We start from the raw sequence: 24447 nt of genomic DNA, 5'->3' as shown, positions 1-24447 counted from the left end.
GAGTCTTCATGAATCCATGCTGATTACTCTTAATGATACGGTTTTCATTACTAAAATCTTATACATAGTCACGTATCATCCCCTCCCAAGAGCTTGTATACTACTTGGTCTTGTCAGCAGGACAGAAGGCAGGGGAGGACAACAGGGAGACGCCATCTTTGGCCTGAGACTGTCGGTCCTGATGATTGAATTTCTCTTGTTTAGCTGCAGTGTCAGCTGTTCTGCGTGGTGGGGACATGTCTCCACAGTTTACCGGGCAGGTATATCAAGTAAACGGGATCAGGATCAATCAGAAAGGATACCTCCGGCGGAGCTCAGCTCAGACAGGTCTCACCGCATGTAGTCAGGCCATGACCCCAGCTTGAACATTACTTGATCATCTTTTAAGAGGCCCATGTCATCTGACTTAGATTTTTTACTATTAATATATTTAAAACCCGGGATTCTTTTTACTCTGCACCAATATGCGTCTGTCATGGTTGTCCTATTTTTTTTTTCTAGGTAAGTGACTGAAACTATTAGTACAATACCAGCATAACAATCAATTAGCCATTTCACAATTGGGTCAGCTTTGGCTATTTCTCTCCTGTCATGTTTGTTTTGTATAACTTTTTTTGTTAAATGAGGAACTGTTTTTTAACCGTGTGATGAGACCATTTAAAACGTGAGAAAATTGCTAATTTAAACACGTGACTGGACACTTTAGATTTTTTTCATAAAAGGTTATCTTCTTGTGCAAAGAAGGGTTTCAATGTTAAACAATTGTTTATTACTGTTGGGTAATGTTTTAATTAAAAGTAACTTTCTTTTTGAAAAAAATGTTTGTCCTATTTTTGCTTCTAGCTTTTCACTGGCCTCAGAACTCCCGCTCGAGGGTTATTGCTATTCGGCCCTCCTGGAAATGGAAAGACTATGCTGGTGAGAAATTATTTCTACTGTAAAGTTAATCCAGGAGAAAAACTCACATTTCCTTTAATGTTTCTTCTATATTTTAATTTCAGGCAAAAGCAGTGGCCGCTGAATCAAATGCAACATTTTTTAATATAAGTGCAGCAAGTCTCACTTCAAAATATGCAAGTATCCAAATGAAATTTGTCTAATTTTGGTCAAACAAATAGAGCTTTCTTTTGGTGGTATTTATTCATGACTCCGCTTTTTTATTTTTTGCGATGTAAGTGAAGAAATAGCAGAAATTTTGGAAAAAAAATACAATATTTTCTTTTTATTTTAAAAAATCCAATAAAATCAAATTTTGTCATAAATTTAAGCCAAAATGTATTCTGCTACATGTCTTTGTAAAGAAAAAAAAAATCCCATTAAGTATATAATTTGTGTGATCATATGTACGTAGATGATCATGTACAGATGTGTGCAGGTGATCACGGGCATATGTGTCCAGATAAACATTGGGACATGTGATTTTACTGTTAAATCTGTGGGGGATAGATTTTTTTACTATGTGGGGACATGTGTGTTTTTACATTGTGTACATGTTTTATATGTGTGTTTTACACTGGGGATCAGTATGTAAAAAGCTGTAAAAAACAGCTCATACTCACTGATCACCAGCCGGCTGCAGCGATCCGCTCTCCTCTCCTCACCGACAACGTCTATGTGAGGAGAGGAGAGCCGATCGCCTAGCAACTAGCTCTCTGTTTACATCACATGACAGCTGTGATTGGACACAGCCCTCATGTGATCAGGGGGGCCAATCACAAAGCCCTCCTATCGATCAGAGATGTGCAGTGTCCGGGTGACACAAGCGCATCAGGATCACGCTGCTGCGCGGGAACGCATATGAGCAATCCGCCTCCTTCTGAGGGACGTTCCTGAACGTCCACACAGGAGAGAGCGCCCACCCGGCCGTACATATGCAGTGGATGCAAATGGGGTGTCTTGATTCTATGAATGACCGCTAGTTCTTAAAATAAGGGTTGGGTATATTTGAATGAATACATTTGAATAGACAAATGGATACACATACATTTTAGTTACAAATTGTGAAAATGGGGAAAGGGGATAAGGTGACAGGGAGATGGAGAGTGTGGGCTCTAACCTAGTCATGGAAGGGGATATTGAAGAGTTCAGAACCTCACTGCATTTGCTGTATGACATCCAAAGAGACTCGAACCTTCTGGCCTATAATGATGATTTGGTGTAATTCACTAATGTTAACCATAGCTACTCCTCCGTTTACACCAGGGTTGCCCAACATTTTGAAGAGCGAGGGCCAGTTAAGCGACTTGGTAATCGGTCGCGGGCCACGATGAGTGGGGCGGGTGGATGGCATGTCCGTGTCTGCTCTGCATTTGCAGAGCGGACACGGACGCAACCCACAATACTTTTTAGCGGATCGTATTGAAGGTAGAACACAAGTCAGTTTATGTCTGCCACTACTTAGATGGTCCAATTGGTCGGACTGTCGGACTGACCACGTGAAAAGGGTCCAAGGCTGTTTTCACACTGATTGGCTGGGGTTTACCCCCACCATGTGTGCAATGCAGTGTACCTTTGGTAATAATAGAAGCCTATGGCTCAGTGCAGGTAACCTGCAGGTAAACTGCTCTGCACCTGCGAATCAGTTTGAAAGCAGCCCAGTAACCACTGCAGAACAGATATGCCCATTTATACACTGTGATTTTAGTAATAAACTGACCTTTACTAACAGTATTCTTTAAATACTATTCTATCCCAGAGCAGAAGGTCGCGGGCCACATCAGAGGGCTCCGCGGGCCACATGTGGCCCCCGGGCCACTGGTTGGGCACCCTTGATTTACACGAACCCAAGGTTAGATAAGAGAGCTGTAGCCCGAAGATAACGGTCAGAGGATTTGGTGCGACTCGTAAGCTATTCATTTTTATGGAAATGAGCTGTTGGCCATGGCTTATCAGTCTCAGGAAAGGGTGAGGTGAGTTGAAATATGTCCAGTGCGCCCGTGATGTTGGCACCCGAAGCCGATCTGTCGCTCGGCTCTCGGGTGCTGCCGTTGCCATTTTCGGTATGCGGCTTCACTTCCCGGTTCCCTACTGCGCACGCGTGAGTCGCGCTGCACAATACGGACGGTCCCTGCCATCTTTGGGACCTGTGTATTTCTCAGCAGACAGCGGGGAAGGGACAGGAAGTGGGATAAATACCCGCAGATTCTGCGGCTATCTATGCCCAAAAGTGGGTGCAAATACCTGTTTATACAGGTATCTGCACGAATGCCTGCCCCCCCCCCCCCCCGAAAGGTGACAATTGTGGCACCGGAGGGAGGAGGTTTCCAATTAGCAGAAGTTCCACTTTTGGATGGAGCTCTGCTTTAAGGTCAACACCAAGAAAACATTTTTTGTGCTTTTTACATATTGTAATCAAATGTGTGTAGTATGTGTAATATTTAATAATTTGAAAAAAAAAATCTGATAGCCTGTATGACCTACTTTTTATTTTATTTATTTATTTTTATTACAATTAATACAAATAAAGGTTTTAAAAATCCTGTACAAATTTTAAAAATGCATGTAAATACTGCAGTTGCCAAGGATGCAACTTCCTGTTAAGTGTGGTTTTCGTTAAATTAATACTTATTCGTGCCAGCTAGTTGGCCTTTTATTTATTTTTATTTTTTTATATTATTATTATTATTTATATATTTATTTTTTTCCAGGTAGGAGAAGGGGAAAAATTAGTGCGGGCACTTTTTTCGGTGGCAAGGGAACTCCAGCCATCTATTATTTTTATTGGTAAGTAATTAAAGTTTTTGATTTAACGTCAACTGCTTTGTAATTTCAGCATATGGGTTTTAACCACAAAGTGAATTAATGACAAAAAGGAACACAAGGGGGCACCGGCTAAATGCAGCATCAATGTTTTAATTAGGATTAAAAGGGAAATGGAAACCCACAGAAATATAAAGTCAAAGAACTTCTCTTCAGCCAAGCCACTTTGGATGGAAGCCAAGTGGCCACACCTTGCATGCGATTTTTTTTAATTTTTAAATTTTTTTTCCCAGCGGCGACTAGTCTGGGGTTGGCTTTTCCTATGGAGACTCAGTCAGGAACACATTCCTTCCTTAGACTCCCCTCAGTGAGGTGGCAGGGTCCTCTATTCCCTTGGACTTTGGTGGTCCTAGAGTCATTTGTCTCTCGGGTGGCTTCCAAGCTAGAGTTCGGTGCATCCATGGCAGGCCCAGTTTTTTTTTTTTTCCTTTTTTTTTTTTCTGTGTGTTCGGAGGACGCTTCAATGGCACCTGGTCTGGATCAATTCGGACTATGCCACCATGTACCCTATGTGAATCACCAGGGCGGAACAAGGAGCTTGGATCTCTGCCATTTACATTCAGGACATAGACAACTGGCAGGCAGACTGCCTCAGTTGTCAGACTCTGGACAGAAATTGGACTCTGCATTTGGACAGTTGGACTTGTCTGTGGTGGGCACATCAGATGTGGATCTTCTGGCCTTCTGTCTCAGCTGGAAGATGTTCGTGGCAAGAACGAGGGGCCCTCTAGCGGATGCGCTGGTGACGCCGTGGAATCCATTACTGGCTCATTTACCCCTTTGCTTCTCTCAAGTTGCTCCCTCTCCCTAATATGCTGGATAGAGGCTGAAGGGATCCCAGTAATTCTGGTCCGGATTGGCCTCAGATGAGGTAAGGCTGGTTGTAGGTTACCACTGTGGGAAGAGCTCCTGTCTCAAGAACAGATCTTCTACTCTGCTTCACCATCTCTAGCTTGAAAACATATAAATCCACCTCTAGGAGGATTTTTCATCATACATTGAAGGCCTACGTTTTCTGGCGTAAGGCTGTGGGTTTGCACCCGCATTCCTTCTCTGGATTTAGAATTTTGGCTTTGAATTCCAGGGCATGGAGCAGCGACTTGTCTTTGGCACCATTAAGGGTCAGAGTTCTGCTCTTATAATTTTCTTTCAGCGCCCTCTAGCCATGGTCATGAGCCACATGAGTCTAATGTCGGCCGGTTGCTATCGAACCGCCCAGTACTGGCTGACAATTGGCCCGTGTGTACTAGGCTTAAAGTGGTTGTAAAGGCACAAGGTTTTTTACCTTCATGCATTCTATGTGCAGCAGTCCGCCCCCCCCCCCCCCCCCCAAAAAAAAATACTTACCTGAGTTACCTAAATTAATTTTTGCTGGAAATTACCTTTAAACCCTCAAACAATTATATATTTTCAGAAACTGTTTATCAAATGCATATTTTTAGGATAATACACTAAAACTAAATTTTCAGTGCGAACAAACACCATATTATGCACAGTTTTTTGATCAAATATAAAATAAGGCGCAACATTGAGTCAAAACATGCCAAGAAATAAAGCGGAGTTCCACCGAAAAAAAAAAAGTCTGCAGCTACAAATACTGCAGCTGCTGACTTTTAATAATCAGACACTTGCCTGTCCCAGGGCCCAGTGATGCGGGGGGACCGAAGCCCCACTCGTCTCCCCTTCCTCTTTGCGGTGCTGGCATTGTCACTGTGGGTGCCCGGCTGTGGCTTCACAGTCATGCATGCACTGCGCATGCGTGAGGCATGCTGTGACTGGCCAGGCAAACATCTGGGACCTGTGACGTGTTCCAGATGATTGCAGAGAGGGAGGGGGAAGAGGAACTTCCTCCCAGCACCACGGTGCCGCAGGAAGAAGTGGAAACTGGAACCCTCCGCTTTAAGATTGTGCACCTGTGAAATTGCAAAAAGTTATACTTCAAATTCTCCCTAAGTGATGCTTTAAAAGCATTTACAAATTATCAGTTTAGAGCTGACCATGAATTATGGTCCTGGAATTATTGCTCTTACTCTGACGTTGTGGCAATACCCCACATGTAGCACAATTTATGCTTCCATACACCTGCACACCTTATGCTGTGTGTTTTGCATTGGTGTGTAGCAGGGACAGATGGCTGCCTTCCATTGTTGATAATTAGGAAACAGATTGTGCATGATTGGCTGCATCTTCGGCTACAGTAGCTAGGGAATGACCACTGTGAACCCGAAAGTGATGCAATAACCTGCTGAGCAGATTTTGAGAGCACGAGTGAACCTCAAAATCTGCTCAGTTTACCACAGTCCCTGCCCCTCTAATAAACAGAAGAGCCCAGGAACCGCCATGGGTGCCGATGGAGGGGGGCAGCACCTTTTGGAGCCCCATAGAAGGATTGGGTGACTCTAAAGCTGCCCAGATTATTTTTCCCTTAGTCAAGGGTCAACTCTAAAAAGAAAAAATCAATGCCAAGCTTGCGGCAGTAGCAGCCGTAAGCTTGTTTCAACTCCTTGTACACCAGAATGTTTGTAAACGAAACACAAATAGCAGCGTGGGATCGTCATCAGTAAAACTGTAACAATTTATTCAACATAACAAAAAAAAGCACACTTGCATCTTAAATACATGGCATTCAGCATAGGACCTGGATAGGCACTGCAGGGCTTTCAGCATGTATCAACAGTGTCTGGGCTTGTGTATCGTGAATCTGTCATTGTGTATCAGCATGATGTAGGCCTTTCCCCACCAGCTCACACAGCCTAAGTTTAACAGCTGTCAAAGATCACGCCGGTGTTCGCCATTCTGCACTGAGATGCCTGCCTCATGAAGGGTAGTGGGTGGTGCTGGAAAGGGGGTGGTAACGGGTTTACGAGGATTCTTTCTCCTTTGTCAAAACACAGAGAACGCCTTAAAAAAAAAAAAAAAAGTGAATTCTGTGGTTTGTGTACTGGATCTGTAACCAACTGACGTGAATCTGTTCTTTAAAGTAGAAGTAAGTCTTAAAAGGGATGCTGACAGATGGGCTGATTTTTTTTTTTTTTTTAGATAGAAGAGTGTGTAATGTATTTTCTTTCATAAAGGCTTTCCCATGCCTTTCAATGGGTTTTTTTTTTTTTTTTTTTCTGCGTGTACACGGAGCAGCACAGCTCATTATACTGTCCTGGCACAAATCTGTGCTGGAATACAGTAATTCCCATTCATAAGAGTTAGGTAATTTCAGCTTGGCCAGCCAAACCAGGTGGCTGAAGACCCTGAACCCGGACGTAGACCGAGTAAAGATGGAAGCACCTGTGTTGAAACGCTGTGCTGGAAGGGATTGTTTTGCCAGGTAAGTATGCCAAGATTGTCAGGTGCTAAGAGGGCTCCCCTTGCGGCTAAGTGCAGCGCGTTCCTGAAGTTGGGAACAGGAAGCGCAGTGCCCAAAGAAGCACGGTTGGCCGGGTGCTTGCTTGCAGTTCGATGAGCTCGGCCACTGAGGGATGGCCGGAGCAGGTGGAGCAGAACTTGCTGTGTTCAGATGAAGGGAGAAACCAGGAGCCAGGCCAAGGGTAATACACAGATAGATCAGTCCAGAGAATACACAGGGGCGAGCTAAGGTCAAACACAGGCAGGGTCCAGGTACAAGCCAAAGGTCAAGATGGGAGATCAGGAAGCAAGGCCAAGGCAAGCCGGGTCACAATGGGTATCTCAGATCAGGAAGGAAGGTCAAGGTACACAAGGGAGCTGAGGAGATAATCCAGCAATGTCCTGTGGTTACAGGCCGGCTTAAATAGTCATGCCAGTTGTGCGCCCTTGCGCACGCACAGTTTTGCGTGTGTGCCGATGCACACCAGTATTCGCGCTGAAGTGCACCGGTATGCGCCAATGCGTGCTGATGCGAACCGGCATTCGCCAATGTGTGCTGATGCACGGCGCATACTTGTGCACGTCTTGGGACCCTCCGTGGGCATCCATAAGTGTTCTTTGCGGCATTGCCAGCACTGTGACAGCCATGTCCCTGAAAAAGATCTGTACTTATGCTGTCTATTCTTGCACACTACTGCAAAAAGGTCATAGAGCCAATTTTTTTTGCTGGCTGTTTACTCCTGGTGTTGACCACTGTACAGCCCAGTATGTACAGCGGAGCAGTGTGGAATATATGATTAACAGAAGAAAGTACATTTTGTATTTTGGTTATATACTGATTCATTTGTTAAATTTTATTAGTAATGTTTCTCTTACTATGCTGCCAGTACTCCCTAAAATTCTGGAGCATAATTTCCTGGGAATGTCTATAGGCTCTGGTGGGAGAGTGAAACTTTACTGAAAGATGTTACTTTGGCCTCCTCTTGGTAGTGTACTGGAGGATGTGCTTTCAATTGAAAAAGAAAATCACTTTTGCAAAATACTCAAACTTTAACATCTAGTAAGTCCTGTTCTTCTAATTCTATTTCTTGAATTCTGTTTCCCCATGCAGATGAGGTTGATAGCCTTTTATGTGAAAGAAGAGAAGGAGAACATGATGCTAGCAGACGATTAAAAACTGAATTTTTGATTGAGTTTGATGGGGTAAATATTATTTCCTTATCCCTAAATGGTAGAAGATCGATTATTAACTTTAAAAGCCTATTTATGCTCTTAAAAAAAGGATAATGGTATAAATATCAGGGCCAAGTTGTAGTACAACTATAGTGCAGGGAAAGGCAGCATTACTTGCTATAATGTACGAGTATGCATAGCATGCACTGATCAGCCATACGCTTGACTACCCACCTAATATTGAGTAGGTCCCCATTTTTCCAGAAAAAACAGCCCTGACCCATTAAGGCATGGGCACCACTAGACCACTGAAGGTATGCTGTGGTATCTGGCACCAAACTTTCAGTAGCAGCTCCTTTTAAGTTCTGTAGGTTGTAAGGTTGGCCCTCCATGGATCGGACTTGTTTTTCCAGCACATTCCACAGATGCTTGATTGGAATGAGATCTGGAGGACAATCCAACACCTCAAGTTTGTTTTCTTCAAACCATTCTTGAACCATTTTTGCAGTGTGGCACACTATCCTGTAGAAAGAGGCCACTGCCATGAGGGAATGCTGTTTCCATAAAGGGGTGTACTTGGGCAGCAACAATGTTAAGGTAGGTGATACATGTCAAGTAACATCCACATGAATGGCAGAACCCAAGGTTTCCAGCAAAACATTACCCAAAGCATCACACTGTTTCTGCCAGCTTGCCTTCTTCCCTTACTGCACTCTGCCATCTGTTTCCCAAGTAAGCAATGCACATGCACCTGGCCATCCACATGATGTAAAACAAAACCTGGTTCATCAGACCATTTCTTACTTTGTGGTCCAGTTCTGGTGCTTACATATCTACTGTAGGCGCTTTTGGCTGTGGACCCGGAACAACATGGGCACCCTAACCCAGTGTTTCTCAACTCCAGTCCTCAAGGCACCCCAACGGGTCATGTTTTCAGGCTTTCCATTATTTTGCACAGGTGATTTGATCAGTTTCACTACCTTAGTAATTACTACAGAGATTTAATCTAAGGGAAATCTGGAAAACATGGCCTGTTGGGGCGCCTTGAGGACTGGAGTTGAGAAACACTGCCCTAACGGGTCTGTGGCTATGCAGCCCAATAAGTAACATCATATGTATGCCCATTTTCTTCTGTTTTCAACACATCAACTTCAGGGACATGTTCATTTACAGCCCAATACATCCCACAGACTTTTTCAGATGCCGTTTTAGCAAGATAATTAATGTTAATGTTATTCACTTAACCTGTCAGTGGTCCTAAAATGGCTTATTGGTGTATTTGTACATTTATGGCAGATTTGCCTCTGTCTTGCTCCAGCTCAGACTGCTCTCTCGCCACTCCATTACAACTGTTTCCATTCACTACTGGTCCAAAAATCGCTGCTTCTACAGGAGTTTTGTGTTTTACCTGTAGAAGCAGATCAATGTTATCCTATGTGTCCATACACATTACGAGGCACATTTTGAGCTCCGCATTTAGAGGCATTTCTGATTGAAGCTTTTTTGGCAGAAAAAACACTAATCTCTCTTAAAATCACCTAAACTGTGTACATAAATTTAGCTTTTTCTTTTTTTTCTGCCAAGTGAATTGCCATTTCTTTTAGTTGTCCAGTGTGTATGGAGCCTAACACTGCAGCACTGATTGTAGCAGTCTTGTACAGGAATCTCAGCCTAAAGGGGCTACTGCTGCCTGGACAAATCAGTATACAGTTCTTCACTTGTATCCCTTTTTTTATTCATTTAAAACTTTAGGTACAGTCTGGAGGGGATGATCGAGTCCTTGTCATGGGGGCTACTAATAGACCTCAAGAGCTGGATGAAGCAGTTCTCAGGTAAGTGAACATTAAATGTTTTCCCTGAAAGTATATGTGAACCCTTATCTGTTAAAATAACCCACTCAGTTTAAAATGGAAATGAAACGCAAAATGTTTGTGTATAGATATATAAAACATATTTTTTTTATTTATTGATCACATAATCGCTGTTCTCAGCTGCATAGGGGGCTTAGAAAGGTGGGGGTGAAGAGACAGTAGTACACTGATCTTCCCAGTGAATGACTGACTGTGCAGGGTGGCGTTTCAGCAGACATCTAACCATTTTGAGGACAGCACAGTCAGAAAACTAACCACACTGAGATGGATGTTTTGTCATGCCTGGTGTGGTAGTTTGAAATAGGAAAGCAGGGGGTGGCAGCAGGATCACCAGGTATTTCACACAAAGGAAGCAGTGCAAAGATAACAGGACTTTAACCTCTTAAACTCCGTGCCATAGCAGATTTACTGCTACAGGGCAGCCGATCTGTGTAGAATCATGGGTATGGGATTATTCACAGCGGGAGCTGATCAGCGGTTCCCGCTGACCCAATGTCCGACAGGTCCCACTGATCATTCCGTGAGTACAGAAGACATGGATCCTGTGTTCCTGTGAAGCAGGAACACTGATCCATGTGTTCAAGTAGTAAAAGCACCTTCCCCGCAGTTAGTAAACACTCCCTAGGCACACATTTAACCCTTTAATCACCCTGATGACCTCATCGCTGCCATTGACATTAGTACAGCGACGGTGCATATTTTTAGCACTGATATTGTAATGTCACTGGTCCCCATAAAAGTGTCAGGTCTCAGATTTGTCCGCCACAATATCGCAGTTCCGCTATAAGTCGCTGATTGCCGCCATTACTAGTAAAAAAAAAAAATCAAATAAATAAAAATATCCAATAGTTTGTAGACACACTAACTTTTGTGCAAACCAATCAATATATGCTTATTGGGATACATATTTGCCTAAATTGACAAAGAAATTAGATTTTTATTAGAGAAACCTAAACATTTGGCAAAGTTGTTTTATACAAAGGATTTCAGGTCGCTTTAAGTCAACTCAATTGCCCCCTATTGTAAATGCAGAAATGCATTGCGTTTGTGATAATGCAGTTGTGTGTTCCCTAAAATAATTTCTGTTGAATCTTTTCACACCTGTGCTCTCAGCATATCCATTTGAACAGTGGAAGGTATCCTAGGAATGCTCTTTTCTAGGAAAAAGATACAAATTGCCTCAAGTAGTATTTTTTTGTAATTTTTTTTTTTTGCATTGCTATGATTTGGATCATAAAGAGCAGGAAGCAGAAATCTCAGATGTTAATGGTCCAAATCTTGACCAGTAGAGCTGTTTTTAAACGCTGTCTGCTGAAACACTGTTACCATTTGATTGCAAGACTTGATCAAGCTCACCCTGATGTCTTACCGTCTGTTTTCCTTTTCCTAATGTCTACATTTTTTTTTTTTTCACAGACGATTCACAAAAAGGGTTTATGTCTCATTGCCAAATGATGAGGTATGTTTTTTTTCTTTTTTTGTGAAAAGTTAAAAATGTCAATTTTATTTTTATTTTTTTAAAAGCGATAATAAAATGTAGAGGTTGACATGATATGATTAGGAAGTAGCTGATGGTTCAGTGTAAAAAAAGAAAAAAAAAAATCATCATAATGGCTGAATGCATTTACACACTCATCAGGTAGATCTACATATATGTTAAACGTATTCAATGCACCCTACACCCTTTAACACTTGAGGGTCTATGTGTAAAGATATAAATGTATTCTCCTATAATGTCAGCAGGCATGGGGCAGTAATACAATCGGTAATTTTTGTTTTAAGAAATGTGTCCCAAACAGGAAAAAAGCACTGGTTATAACCGTAAAAGCAGTTATTCATATTTGAATTGTATCAAAGGCCATTCAAAAATGTTGCCTTATTTGTACTTCAAGTTGTATTGTGTAACATCTTGCACAGAAATTATTTTGGCTTCTTGGGTCATTCCTATACCATACTGATTTTAGATCCAGGTAAACTGAACATCTGAAAAGGTTTGGAAAACGTTTTAGTTGCTACGCGATAGAGAACAGTAGTATGCAATGTATGCTTTGAAAGTTGCACCATTGTATCAAAATGCTTCCAGCTCCACTGCCTGCAATGTTGTGTTAAAGTGGAACTTCGCCCAAAAGGAGAAGTTTTGCTTGTTTGCATTCAACTCGGGTGAGTACATTGCTGGATCCCTGGACTGGTAAGTGTCCTTATATTAAGTCAGTAGCTACTGTATTTGTAGCTGCTGACTTAATTTTTTGGCGGGAGTCTGGAGCTCCTCTCTTAAAGCGGAGGTCCACCCATTTAAAAGTCAGCAGCTACAAAAAGTGTAGCTGCTGACTTTTAATAAACAGACAATCGCCTGCCCCACAGTCCAGCGATACGGGCGCACAAAGCCTCGCTCCTCTCCACCTACGCGCCGGCATTCTAACTGTGGGTGCTCAACTCTTAGACTGGCCAGGGCAATCTTCTGGGACCTGTAACATGTTCCAGAAGAGGAAGGGAGGTGGGAGAGGTGAACTTCCTTCTGACGGCAGGGGAGGAAATGGGAACGGGTTGCTTGTCAAAACTGGGCTCCCGCTCACCCTCCCCCCCCCCCCCCCAAAAAAAAAATTCCGCCAGTAGAAGTAATATTTTTGGGTGGAATTCCACATTTAAGCTTTTTTTTTCTTCTTCCTCTTTTTTAAAGGCAATCGCGGTCTGACCATTGTAGCCAATGACTGTGAAAAAGATAAATCCCTTTTAGGTAGTTTGTGCAGAGAACTGATTACATTTTTGGGCTGCAGTTTCACACTGTACCGGCATGTGTGAAGTGTGTTTGCTTGAGTGCCCCTCTGTACTGAGCTACTTGCCTTGTAAAAATGTGTGTGTACCAGGAATATTGACATTAGAAATGCAGAGAGAGAGAGAGAGAGAGAGAGAGAGAGAGAGAGAGAGAGATGCATTTTAAATATTGTGTATACAAGCTGAAAGGAAAATATTACCCATGCACTGTGTTTGGTATGGCATGTCTGGTAATCCGCTTTCAGTGTCTGTTTTTGCTTTACAAAGTAATGTGTGAAAAATATGAATATTTAAATTTATCTGAAATGTCTTTCTTAAACAGACAAGGCTTCTGCTTTTAAAAAACCTTTTAAGCAAGCAAGGGAACCCACTGACACAAAAAGAATTGGCTCAGTTGGCCAGGTAGGTGCAGTGACATGTATTATATCTGTACAGATAGATCTTTGATTAAATGCCAATGTATTGAATAAAGTGCAAAGACAAAAAAAATGAAATATATATGGGTGTCTTTATTTTATTTAATGTGTAATTCTGTTATTAGGCAGACTGAAGGATACTCTGGCAGTGATATAACTGCACTGGCTAAAGATGCTGCACTTGGGCCTATAAGAGGTATGTACTTAAGCAGTTCTGGCTCTTACAAGGCTAACATGATAGGATATTGTACATATGTGTTTGGTTTTTGGCTGTAATTCTGCTTTTTTTTTTTTATTAAAAGTAAAATTGGTATATGAATATTCTGGAAATGTTGATATACATACATTGTTCTAGCATTGTGTGACATGGGGATGAGTCCCACTTAGTTTTTCTAAAGACTTTTTGGTGGCACAAGAGATGTCCGCACTTTAGCCGATTTTCGGATTGTCTGTCAGGTGCTGCTGCTGCCATTCATCATAGGGGAAACCGGCAGCGAAGCCTTTCACTGCTGATGCATGCGCGAAGCGAGCTGCGCTTTCTAACTGGCGCAGCAGCGGGAGAAAAAGGGGGTCCGAACTTCCAAGGGACGATGCCGTCTCCCAAAAGTAGGGAAGGGCACCTTTCAAAATCCCCCTCCCCTGAAAGGTGCCAAATGTGGCATCGGGGGGGGTACGGGGGGAGCAGATTAGTGGAAGTTCCACTTTTGGTTGGAACGTCACTTTAATAGCGTGCATTAATGGAGGTGCAATGTCTTGGGTATGGAATGTGATGACGTATAGTCAAACTGCGTGTAAATGTGTTTTGTTTTTTTTGTATTCTGTTACAGAACTGAAACCAGAACAAGTGAAAAATATGTCAGCCAGTGAGGTGAGTGCTTTTGTTAAATAACTAGTAAAATGTTTATTTTTGTGTGATGGTTAAGGGCAAAACTAAGCCAAAAAGCTTGACATTGAGGAAGGATTATTTATTATTTGCAGCTTAGATGTGATGGCTGAATTAATTTTCTTTTTTAGGCTTGCTTTCTTCTATATTCATCTGGTGATGGAGCTAGTAAGTCTGTTTTTCAATGGAGCAAGTTCTCTTGTTATTCGAGGGATGGGACACACCACTTTAACGCTGGTTAAATGTTAAATCTTGGTTTGATCAGATGCTTTGGAGGCCCAAGGAGATATGTGGGGTCTAATACACCCCAGATCTCTCCATAAGGAGGACCTGTCCCATGCTATTGCAAGGAATGTTGTTCACCCCTTGTGATAGCAATAAAGTTGATCCAAAAAAGAATTTAGAATTAGTGTAAAGAAAAAAATAAATGTAATCCCTTGAAGACTAGGCCTATTCTTACACTTTTTTTTATTTTTTTGTTTACATTTATAAATCAGTACTTTTTGCTAGAAAACAGCTTAGAACCCCCAAAAATAATTAATTATATACGTGTGTGTGTGTGTATGTGTATATATATATATATATATATATATATATATATATATATATTTGTTTTTGTTTTTTAATATTAGCTTTATTTTATTTTTTTTATTTTTTTAGCAGAGGCCCTAGGGAGTACAATGGGGGTCATCACAAATGTTTATGTCACAATATATAGAATCCAATTTTTTGGAAAAATTCTAAAAGATGATGTTACAAGTAAATAGTTACCGAACATGTCGCTCTTTAAAATTATGGAATGGCGACAAACTGATACTTAAAAATCTCCATAGGCGACGCTATTAACATTTTTTGGTTACCAGTTTAGAGTTGCAAAGGAGGTCTAGAATTATTGCTCTCACTATAACGTTTGCAAAGCTACCTCATGTGTGGGACGAACACCTGTTGCGACCATGTGTGTCCTATGTATGTGTTCATTGGAAAAAAAAAATAGCCTTGTTTACATTCTCCACAAATGCATGTCGCTTCCAGTCTCATAGCATAAAAATGATTGAGGACTTTCCTCAATCACCTCTACGGCAATGGGCCGCAACCACCAGATCAGATCCTGGGCTCCCCAGTGAGACGCATAGGAGGGGGAGGCGGACGCGGACCCCTCCCGATGTCTCTAAAATGAATCCAACGGCTAATCGGCTGCTTGAAACACTTTTAGCAGAAAGGGAATCGGCAACTGGAATTTTTAATACTGGGGTTATGGCTGACAGCTGCAGCCGTGGCCCCGATATAACCACTTAAACACAATAAAGTACATGTACTTGACTTAAGTGGTTAACTGAAAAAGTTATTAAAAAAATATATTTTCAAAGCATCTCTGTGCTCATGCGCAAATGCAAACACACAAGTCCTGCATGCATGTGTAAACTGCGATCACACTACACATGTGAGTTATCACAGCAAACGTCACTGTAATGCCCTGTACACACAATAGGATTTTCCGACAACAAAATCCATGGGATTTTTTTCTGACGGATGTTGGCTCAAGCTTGTCTTGCATACACACTTCACGCAAAGTTGGTTGGAAATTCCGAACGTCGAGAACATATGACGAGCTGAAAAAAATTAAGTTCAATAGCCAGTGCTGCTCTTCTACTTGATTACGAGCATGCGTGGCACTTTGTGCGTCGGAATTGTGTACACACGATTGGAATTTCCAACAACAGATTTGTTGTCGGAAAATTTGAGAACCGGATCTCAAATTTTGTGTGATGGAAATTCCTATGGAAAATGTGTAATGGAGCCTACACACGGTCGGAATTTCGGACAACTAGGTCCTATCACACATTTTCCATCAGAAAATCCTATCGTGTGTACAGGGCATAAGAGCAATAATTCTAGCGCCAGACCTCTTGTGTCATCCTAAAATGGTAACTGTAGTTTGTTGGCACTCCGCGGCCGTACGCAATTTTAAAACATGACCGGTTAGGTATTTACTCAATGTAACATCTTCTCTTATATTTCATCAAAAATTGGGTATTTTGTTTTTGTGCATTAAAATTCAAGAAAGTGTATTGTTTCCAAAAAACAATTTGAAGCATAAACTTCAATTTTATAATATTGCATGAATGTACATGAGGTACATCAAAGAAGACTGCAACATCAAGTGTGCAGTGCAAACATATCATAAACCATAACCATAAATAATCAAAAGAATGAATCTATTATGAAATAACAGGTCACAGGAGTGCACTTAGTTCTGCACTTCTGTAACCCAGATTAGGCCATATACTGGTACACATATATGCAGCCTCACGTAAGAAGAGCCACTTTAGTGATGCAGCATGAATGTGTACAAGCAGCGGGAAAGGGACAATATAAGTATAGTGTTGGCGCCTTTATTTTAGTATAACTTTGGAGGAGTGATTCAATGTCCTGGTTATCCTATACTGCAAGAGGCCCTTAAAATGTAATGTAATCTGTCAGTGTTAATGTTTTGAAAAGGAAAACTGTGCACAACATGTCGTATTAATGTACATATAGAATGATATGATACATTGGTACACTCCTAAAGTTCACCCAGGGATCCTCAGTAGTGCACATAGATTGAATAAGACCAGAAAGCAAACATTAACCAATTGATGACTTGACTTTATTACTCAGATACATAAATGATCAGTTTACACAAGTGAGGGAGCCTCCAAAAGGAGTGGAGTATATACAAAGAATTAACAAAGCCCATTAAAATTACCACTTATTAGAGTTCCTTAACTGCTTCGGCCCCGGAAAATTTGGCTGCTGAATGACCGGGCTATTTTTTGCGCTTCGGCACTACGTTGCTTTAACTGACAATTGCGCGGTCGTGCGACGCTTTACCCAAACAAAATTGACGTCCTTTTTTTTTCCCCCCACAAATAGAGCTTTCTTTTGGTGGTATTTGATAATCTCTGCGGTTTGCAATAAGCATTGCTGTTGCTAGGGGCCTTGCTAGGGGAAGAGATAGATCGGTGTTCATACTTTGTATGAACACACGATCTGTCTCTTCTCCCCTCAGAGAACCGGGATCTCTGTTTACACACAGAGATCCTGGTTCTTGCCATGTCACAAGCGATCGCGGGAGCCCGGAGGTCATAGCGACCGCCGGGCACTCGCAACGGTTCAGGGAAAGTGCCCCTAGCAGCCACAAAGAGAAGCGACATAACGGCGATTCGTGCAGCCAAGCCATGTTTCCGCAGTACAACTGCATGGCCTGGTCGGCAAGCGGTTAATCAGTCCCAAGGCTTGTGTAAAAATAATGCCATTGTTGGTTACAGTATTCACATATCGGTTACAGTATTCAACCAACTTGACCACAGCTTATCAAATTTCTTAGGTCAACTACTTACAAGGCAAGTCAATTTGTACATTGGCAGGGCTTTATTGACCAACTCAATCCAGGCCCCCAAATGAAGAGGGCCTGGGTTCTTTCACTGCAATACAATAGATTTTTAAGCATATAAAAAGGAGTCGGAGTAGACTTTTTTGGGATATTCTAAGCTTCTCCTCTAGATTACCCAGTAAAAAGCGGGCAGGAGTACAGATGTTGAAGAGCCAGCTTTCCCCTCAATAAATGTACATAATTCACTCCAAAAGTTACGCACCTTTTAGGCCATCACAGACCATGTGAAAAATCTCAGATGGCAGCATGACATCTCTGACAGTCAGGAGATTGAGTTTTCCCTATCTTAAATTGTTTGAGGCGTGTAATAGATCCTATGTAAGTATTTTAATTGGATTATTTTATCGCCTGCAACAATAACCCCAGTAAATTGGAACCCCACCACCTCTTCTCAGACCTCATCCTCCAGATTCTGTACGTCAGACCTCCATTGCAACCTAATTTTATCCATCCATGGGGAAGAATCAAACAAAAGGAGAGAATAGTATCTAGAGATTAGTTTTGCATGATCTCCATTTATTAGCTCCTTCTCCAATCTTGAGGGACATAGATGAACTGCCCTTAAGCCAAACTGCACTGCCACCTCATGTCTAAGTTGCATATAAGGGAACAAATACTTAGACGGGACCCCCTATTCAGCCTGAAAAAAACGGAAAAAGGTTTAAACTCTTTTGAAGAATAATTGATGAGCATATTTAAGGTCAAACTTCATCCCGCATTGTACTGCAGATAGTTTATACAGTTCTCCCAAACTCTGGTTATACCACAAAGGGGCAGTAGGGGATTTACTTAGGGCTGTTCCATTCAGGCTTTTGTTACAGATATGAAATATTTTGAGAATTTCAGGATTGCTGCCCACACAGTATGGGCCATTCCTATATAATAAATTAATTAGAGCCTCATAAGATCCCATTAATGCAGCTTGGGTTGTAACCACAGCATTTAGTAAATCCAGGAAATACCACACATGTATATGTGTTAGTTGGGCTGCCAAATGGTAACTTTGTATTCAAAGAAATTCTATCGGGGGGGCCCGAACTCCACAAAAAGGATGAGAGAAGGGCATCAACATCCGAAAAAAGTTTCTTGGAGAGATAAACTGGGGCCTGCCAGAATAGATATTAAAATCGAGGAAGGTATATGATCTTGAGTATTTTAATTCTCCCCAGTAGATTCAGGGGAAATTTGGTCCTGGCAACTAGAGTATGCTTAAGGCCGCGTACACACGGGCGGACTGTTCGCCCAACTTTGTTCGTCAAACAGTTTGACAAACAGTCCGCTCAAAATTAGCATGAGCGGACTTGACCACACACGACGAACGAACAGTCCGCTGAAAACTTGCGCGATGACATGAACGCCACGTACGACGGAACGAGAAATTCGGCGTCCGATACACTGCAATGCAACCTTCGCCGTGTAAATCCTTTCTGAGCATGCGCGAGACTTAGTTTGCCGAACAAGCCTACACACGAGCGGACTGTTCGCTCAAACCAAGTTTCAGTGGACAGTCTTACGGAAATTCCGAAAAACTTTGTTCGTCAGACTGTCCGCTGAAACTGTCCGCTGAAGCCCACACACGAGCGGACTGTCCGCTGAAACACTGTTCAGCGGACAAAGTTGGACGAACAGTCCGCCCGTGTGTACGCGGCCTAAGTCTTTGTATCAGCAGGTAGATATTACAGGTTGCTGCACCTCCACCCCCAAGTATCTAAATTTAGCAACCACCTGTAGAGTAATTGATGGAGGCAGCTCTGGTATATTGGGGGTCAAAAGGAAATATAACTGACTTGCTCCAGTTAACTCTAAAACCAGAGAAGTGTCCAAAATGAGCAATTGTCTCTAAGCCCCTGTACACACGGTTGGAGATTTCCACAACCAAATCCGTCGGATTTTGCCCATCGGATTTTGTTCGTCGGATCTTGTCCGAAACTGTTGCATACACACGGTCGGACAAAGTTGGCGAAAAATCCGATCTTTCAGAACGTGATGACGTAATTTCGTTAGGATGGGACTACATTCAGGCTAGTAGCCAATAGCTTTGATGTAGGAATTTGATCTGAGCATGCGTGGCACTTGGTCCGATCAAAAGTCTCTAGACATGATCGGAGTATGTCTGATCGGCCCAGTTGGTCGGGAAATATTTCCAACATGTTGGAAAATTGGGTCCGACGGATATTCCTGACGGAATCAGTCCGATGCATACCACACACAGTCGGATTATCCGACAACACGGTCCGATAGGACACATTCCGACGGATTCTCCGACCATGTGTACAAGGGCTAAGACAGTTGCGTCTCATTCTTTAATGGTATGACTGTTAAAACCCAAGTCGTAAAAGATGGAGGTATCTGATTTAGTTATTCTGCCTCTGAATCCAGCTTCAACAAGATTTACCTTGCACATGGAAGGCGTTCTTTGCATGGTGAAAGGGCAAACGGCTTAACCCCAGGAAATACTGTAACACTTGTATTTTAACATTTCCTCCATCAGGAGTTGACCAGTGTCTGGCCCTGTGTATTCTAAAGGAAAAGGTTTCAAGGTTTCTACCTAATCCATCAATTCAACATCTTTTGAAAGACCTCACTGCTAATGTTGCCTTCTTGATTACAGTCACATCTGTTAGTTGTGTTTTCAGGGTTAGCAGCTCTCTTGTAAAGTGCCATCTCATGTTTTGGAGAAGGTAGCTGAGACCAAAAGCATCCTTTTCATCCAAGGTGGCCTAGTCCTTTACCCTCAATGGGGGAAATGTTCTCACCAGGCGAAAAGGAAACCTGAGGAAAGCCAAAAACCGCATCCAATATTTAATATTCCTGATATGTGCCTGTTGTAGCATATACCTGTACTAAAAGTACTCTGTTCTCTTTGCACTGCTTATTTTGTGTGAACTCCCTGGTGATCCTGCCAGTCCCCCTGCTTTCCTATTTCAAATCTCTTGTATATATAAAAAAAAAAAAGTATTTACAGTTTTTTCATTTTTTTTTTTCTTGCCTTTCATTTCTATTTAAAACTGCTTATTTTGTTATACAGTACAGATCAGAAGTCCCTTCCTTCTTCTACCTGATCAACTCCTATTGCTTGCTTGCAAAAAAAAAAAAAAAACTAGCTACACAGAGTGGGTGGGGTTATTTGGGTTTGCTTCAGGGGTTGTAGTGTCCAGTCTCCTGAAGGTAGCAGCATATAACAGAGTCTATGATAACTAGTCTTGTGTCAAAATAAGGAACTTTACAGGTAAGTCAGAATTCCCATTTTTGCACATGAACACAAATGTTCTGCTCCCTGATTGTCATCCGTTTTGAGATTCGCCTAAATCGCAAATGAAAATTGGCTGACTGTACATGTACATGTCTTCAAGTGATTGTCCTGTAAATATATTGTGAAAGGGAATTACAGTGTATTTTATTTTCTATTTCAGATGCGTAATATCAAATATTCGGACTTCCTGAACTCATTAAAGAAAATTAAGTGCAGTGTTAGTTCTAATACCCTGGAATCATACATTCGATGGAATACAGAATTTGGCGATACCACAGTTTGAAAGACAAAACTCTTGTCAAAGGGTCCTCAAACCAGTTGCTAAATGGCAAATGTGATCCTGGAAGCCTTTGGAGAGATTTCATTTTAAAAAACTGGAACTTAAAAGAAATCTAAAAAATGACGCTCACCTGTGTGCACTAAATCTTTAGAAACCTAATAGGGAGGTGAAAACGATAATTCTTTTAAAAGGCGTATTAACAGGATGTTTCGGTTTTACTTATATGGGGCTCTGTCATCCAAATCTGCTGAAAGATTGTCCTTACCAGATCAGCACTGACTTTACTAGATGGGGTAGTGGCAACTTTCCTTTTATGCTGTGTTCATAAGATCGTGAGCTCAAAAGGAATACTGGGTGTAGGAAGATCTGTGCCTTGAGTACACGTTCCAGGTTTTTTTTTTTTTTTTTTTTTGTGCCTGCCCATCTTTTTAATAACCTAATACTTCCTTGGTATTTACCAACTGTGACTGTTTGTAAATGTGTGTATTCATTCTGCAATAAGAAGGCTAAAGAAAATATTTGCTTTGCCAGAGTGGTGGTCATTTTATGTAATGTGCCAAAGAAATCCTTCTGGTGGCACAGAAAACGAAAGTGAACAAAAGCACATGAATACAGTGTGAAGCAGCTAACTTGTTTTGTTCTATGTTCTTCAGCCCTGTAGCTCTCCTCACATGTGACTGTCTAGCAGGATGCGGTTTGTCAGATTATGTCTCTGTTTAATTCTAGCATCTTGAAAAATGCATGATTTATTCTCCAATATTTTGACAATTTTGCTAATTGAGTTTTTTTTCAAAATAACTTAAAAAAAAAAAAAAACACGACTGTGTAAGATTGTTGAAATTGTTCTACCATTTTTGAAATATAAATGGTTGAAAAAAAGTTTTAGAAATCATACTTGATATTCTGCTGCTTTGTTGTGTTACATCATAATGAAGGATAAATATTTGCCCTTACTTGGGAGATATGGGATTATGGAAATGCAGAACACGCTTCCAGGTGGCAATACAAGAACTGGGGAAACAAAACGCTTGTCTACACCCTTTCCCTTCTGTGTTTTAATATCCTTTTATTTGTGGTTCAGGAATATAGTATGGTTACATAGTGCCTTTCCCCTTATTTAACAAGGCAAAAATGATTTTGTACTTTTTTTTTTTTTTGTTTACTAAACAGGTGGTCTGGATTCCAAGTGGAATAGAAGCAACTTTTGCATTATAAAAGTGTAAAAAAAACATTTTTTTTTCTATGCATTTGATTCCTATAAGGGCACCCAGAAATTCTAACTCATGTGAAAGCTTATTTAGGTGCTATAAATGGGGATTTCTGTTGGCCATGAAGCTGACTGCTTTCTCTGTTATAAGTTTTATAAGGCTGAACGGAAAAACACTACTTTGTTCCCAATCACTGCAGAGATGCAATGAAAAACAAATGTATAGAAAAAAATTACTTGGCCATGACCTTGATGTTCTGGTCATGGAGGTCTGTTGGCTCAGATTTCCTGATATTGCCCTTTTTGTAGTTTAAAAAAACCAAAAAAAAACATTTTTTGGGAACACGTTTTTAAGATATCTTTCATCTTTAAATCCTGACTAGAGTAAATACAATTACTTTTTTATTTTCCTTTGGAAGGATACAATTTTCTTTATGGTTTACATTAATGTGTGAAATATAGTAGCATTATCTCAAGGGTTTGGAAATTTGAATAGAGCAGTGTGGAAGAGCCTGTTATGTTTCTTTGCTTCTTGAAATTGATACACTGAACATTGTTCTAAAATGAAATTAAAGTTTTGTGTTTTATACAGAAATCCAGCTTGTTTAAATTTTTGGATTTTTTTGTGTTGATGTGTTTTTAGCTTTGTAGAGAAACTGTGGATTGAAAGGAGTGTTAACAAAGTTCGTTTACATCTATGATATTGGAACAGAAAACGGAGTGTACTGCATAGAACAAACAAATACACTCATATGTGGGTGTGACTTTAAAGGCAACTTGACCATAAATTAAATTTGTTGTAAAAAAACATTTATTTGTATATATTAAAATTCTGTTCTGTGGATATAAATGCATATTCTAAAAAACTTGCACGGTTCAAGTTATACACATGAAATCATTGTCTCCACTCCAACCCGACACATTTTAGGTCAATCTTTCTTCAGGGGTATACTGGGGGAGATATTTGTGTTTTAGATTTCATATGAGGTGATTGAAAAAACATGTAACCGTACATCAATTAAAAGAACCTAAATCTGCCAATGCCAGAAGAGGATCGGTGGTGTGTCCCCACCAGAGAGCCCCAGTCGCCCCAACAGAGGTCCAGAGGGAGCAGACGCCTCAAACCCTTTGGGTAAGGAGTGTGAGATGTTGGTGACAAAATGGAAATTGAGGCAAACCATCAACAATCTGGTCCTGTGGAACATTGAACAGCCTTCTCTGTTGGCTCCTCTCAGGCAATTGCTAAGTTGAGTGTACTGGATAGTGCATGTAAAACACTTATGCAAAAAAATAATTAAAATATACTTATAATCTAAATCAAGTAACTTTTAATATATCACCAACAAAACCCAAGGTAGCCAGCAAAAAGAGATGCAAGCAGTAATGGATTCTCTGAGGTGGTCACTGCAGTAGTCTAAGGTTGTCCAAAAACTGGTACAAAGAGGGAACTGAAGTTGTAATCTGGGTAGTTAATGTGCCTCCACTATATTATCATGACCCTTCATCAGAGAAGTGAGGTACTGGATAGCCAGTTAAAATAGGCCTGGGAGGACTTTGAAATGGCTCTCAAATTGCATCCTCATATGAGGATAATTTTCCTGCACGGTATTTATAAATTAGTCATTTTTAATCGATTTTATATTTTTAAGATGCAGGATCAATCAATATGAACACAGACTAAAAATAAGAGATGTATTCACCAGATTTGTATTCATACAAAATGGTTATATATATTGGTAGACACAAACAATTGTTACATAAAATCAAGAAAACTAATTGAAACACCCGCTAATGGCAGTGTTGTACTTTTTAAATGACACAGAAATGATAAAACTTCCCTGTAGAATTAATAACCAAGTAAATATGATTAGACAGAATGTCCTGTATTTCACCAATTCAGCCCTTACTATACTGCAGGTAAGTAAGTGATTAATAAATTATAGAATGTCTTGCGAGCAACTAGGGTGAAAATTATGTAATCTATAAGCAAGCAGCAAATGTCGTATTCATATAATTCTTCTTATAATAGTCCAAATATATATCCTGTGCTTGAGTGTAATC

General features: G+C 41.0%; 1 protein-coding gene across 2 annotated transcripts in view; it reads left to right on the top strand.

Annotated features, from left to right (window-relative positions):
- SPAST (spastin) overlaps positions 1 to 22981 on the top strand; it is a 77079-nt gene extending 54098 nt beyond the window's left edge. For both annotated transcript variants that reach the window (XM_077486131.1, XM_077486130.1), the window contains 10 exons: positions 844 to 918; positions 1002 to 1073; positions 3648 to 3723; positions 8210 to 8301; positions 10024 to 10103; positions 11559 to 11601; positions 13237 to 13316; positions 13456 to 13526; positions 14158 to 14198; positions 21060 to 22981. In XM_077486131.1, coding sequence (XP_077342257.1) covers positions 844 to 918; positions 1002 to 1073; positions 3648 to 3723; positions 8210 to 8301; positions 10024 to 10103; positions 11559 to 11601; positions 13237 to 13316; positions 13456 to 13526; positions 14158 to 14198; positions 21060 to 21182 — 753 coding nt within the window. In that variant the 3' untranslated portion in view covers positions 21183 to 22981. The remainder of the gene's footprint in view (positions 1 to 843; positions 919 to 1001; positions 1074 to 3647; positions 3724 to 8209; positions 8302 to 10023; positions 10104 to 11558; positions 11602 to 13236; positions 13317 to 13455; positions 13527 to 14157; positions 14199 to 21059) is intronic.
- The last annotated feature ends 1466 nt before the right edge of the window (positions 22982 to 24447 follow it).

The sequence above is a fragment of the Lithobates pipiens genome, unplaced genomic scaffold, assembly GCF_037356315.1.
Source record: "Lithobates pipiens isolate NorthernLeopardFrog02 unplaced genomic scaffold, aLitPip1_a1.2 Scaffold_18, whole genome shotgun sequence".
NCBI classification, from domain to species: domain Eukaryota; kingdom Metazoa; phylum Chordata; class Amphibia; order Anura; family Ranidae; genus Lithobates; species Lithobates pipiens.
Note: the sequence above shows the minus strand (reverse complement) of the source record. Positions and strands in the feature narration are given on the sequence as shown.